The sequence below is a fragment of the Drosophila novamexicana genome, unplaced genomic scaffold (assembly GCF_003285875.2).
Source record: "Drosophila novamexicana strain 15010-1031.04,08,12 unplaced genomic scaffold, DnovRS2.1 tig00000689-arrow-pilon, whole genome shotgun sequence".
NCBI classification, from domain to species: domain Eukaryota; kingdom Metazoa; phylum Arthropoda; class Insecta; order Diptera; family Drosophilidae; genus Drosophila; species Drosophila novamexicana.
Genome location: NW_020824818.1, coordinates 1863498 through 1865000, shown reverse-complemented (window position 1 = coordinate 1865000; position 1503 = coordinate 1863498). Strand labels below are relative to the sequence as shown.

The window sequence follows — 1503 nt, the reverse complement described above, 5'->3', positions numbered from 1 at the left end:
TGGCATGTTGCCCCTTCAATACTTCCCCCATGTCAGAGCCCAAATTCATATGGGGCTTATAATTGATAGGTATGAGGGGCGGTATGCGCTTCGGCACCCAACTTATCGGCTGTCTCAATTCCTCGACACTGTTATCCAACTTAATGCCACATTTGCCCAGGTGCTGCCTAAACCTGAGGGGTTTATGAATTTTATCGTAGGGGTCGCGATAGTAATCGCGATAGTCCTGGCACTCCAAGTAGAATCGATCGATTCTGTCCACATCTCCATAATCCACAATGCGAAGTCCAATCGGGGGAACAAAACCCAAAATTGTCCGACGATGTATCTTGGCACTTCGGGCGACGGTCAGCATGTCGACCTCGGGTATTTTGTCCAAGCTCATTTTGGATATCGACAAATCGATCAAGTAATCCAAAAATCAAATTAAAATAAATGGATAAAAGCACAAAATAAATGTTCAAGTGCAGTTAACAACGCTTGTTAAACTGAATGTGAAGGGATAATCAGGGGAAATATCAGAATTACAGGCAACGAAAAGGCAACTACGATGAGTCACGTTTTTTTTTTTGGGCTTTTTCTCTATTGAACCCGAAGTTGACAATTTTTAGTTGAAAGAAAACTTCCACCTCAACTCAACAATCCAGGATCTTCACGAGCTGCATTTGATATGTGGTTCTGCCAATACCAAGCCAAACTCTTACAACAATTTTCTTTTTCCGCCCTTAGAATAAGGAGCTGATGTGAAAGACTTACATGAATATAATATCAAACAAGTAAGAGGATCTAGTCGGGAGCTCCCGACTAGGGGATACCCTGAACCCTCTTCTTCCAACATCAAATGCATATATGTATATATTCTATTTAAGAAGCTATATGTTAAGTTTGGTGACTCTAGCTCTTATTATTTACCAAAATTGCCCAAAAAACAGGATATCGATATCGATTTTTATCGATTGCTTGGAAACGGAGTAAGTTATCGATTATCGGAAACAAACTCGATCTGCGTAGGCACTAGGAGAACCTACATGTAAAATCTCTAGCTCTTATAAGTTCTGAGATCCTTGCGTTCATACATACGGACAGACGGACGGACGGACAGACGGACATGGCTAGATCGACTCGGCTATTGATGCTGATCAAGAATATATATACTTGATGGGGTCGGAGATGCTTCCTTCTGCCTGTTACATACATTTGGATTTTGCACAAATACAATATACTCTTATATACAAATACAATATACCCATTATACCCTTTTAATGGGTTCAGGGTATAAAAACCTTAATACTTATATCAGCAGAAAAAATATTTAGAAGAAGTGTGCTTGTAAACCTTTTTTTTAAATTATAATTGTATTTTATAAATTATTTTCCTTGAGTTAAATATTTTTTTCTTCTAATTTATTAAATTTACTTTGCCTAAGGAAATATGTTTCAAGAGATTGTAATTATTAGCATATATTTGTAACCTGTTTATAAAATAGATCAAATTGCTTTCAGA

The 1503-nt window shown here is 37.6% G+C and overlaps 1 protein-coding gene across 1 annotated transcript in view; it reads right to left on the bottom strand.

The window, feature by feature from the left end:
* The window catches only part of LOC115763120, a 702-nt gene extending 215 nt beyond the window's left edge, over nt 1–487 (bottom strand). Inside the window, exon 1 of the mRNA XM_030705563.1 lies at nt 1–487. This exon is cut by the window's left edge and continues 215 nt beyond it. Coding sequence (XP_030561423.1) covers nt 1–385 — 385 coding nt within the window. The 5' untranslated portion in view covers nt 386–487.
* Between the last annotated feature and the right edge of the window lie 1016 nt (nt 488–1503).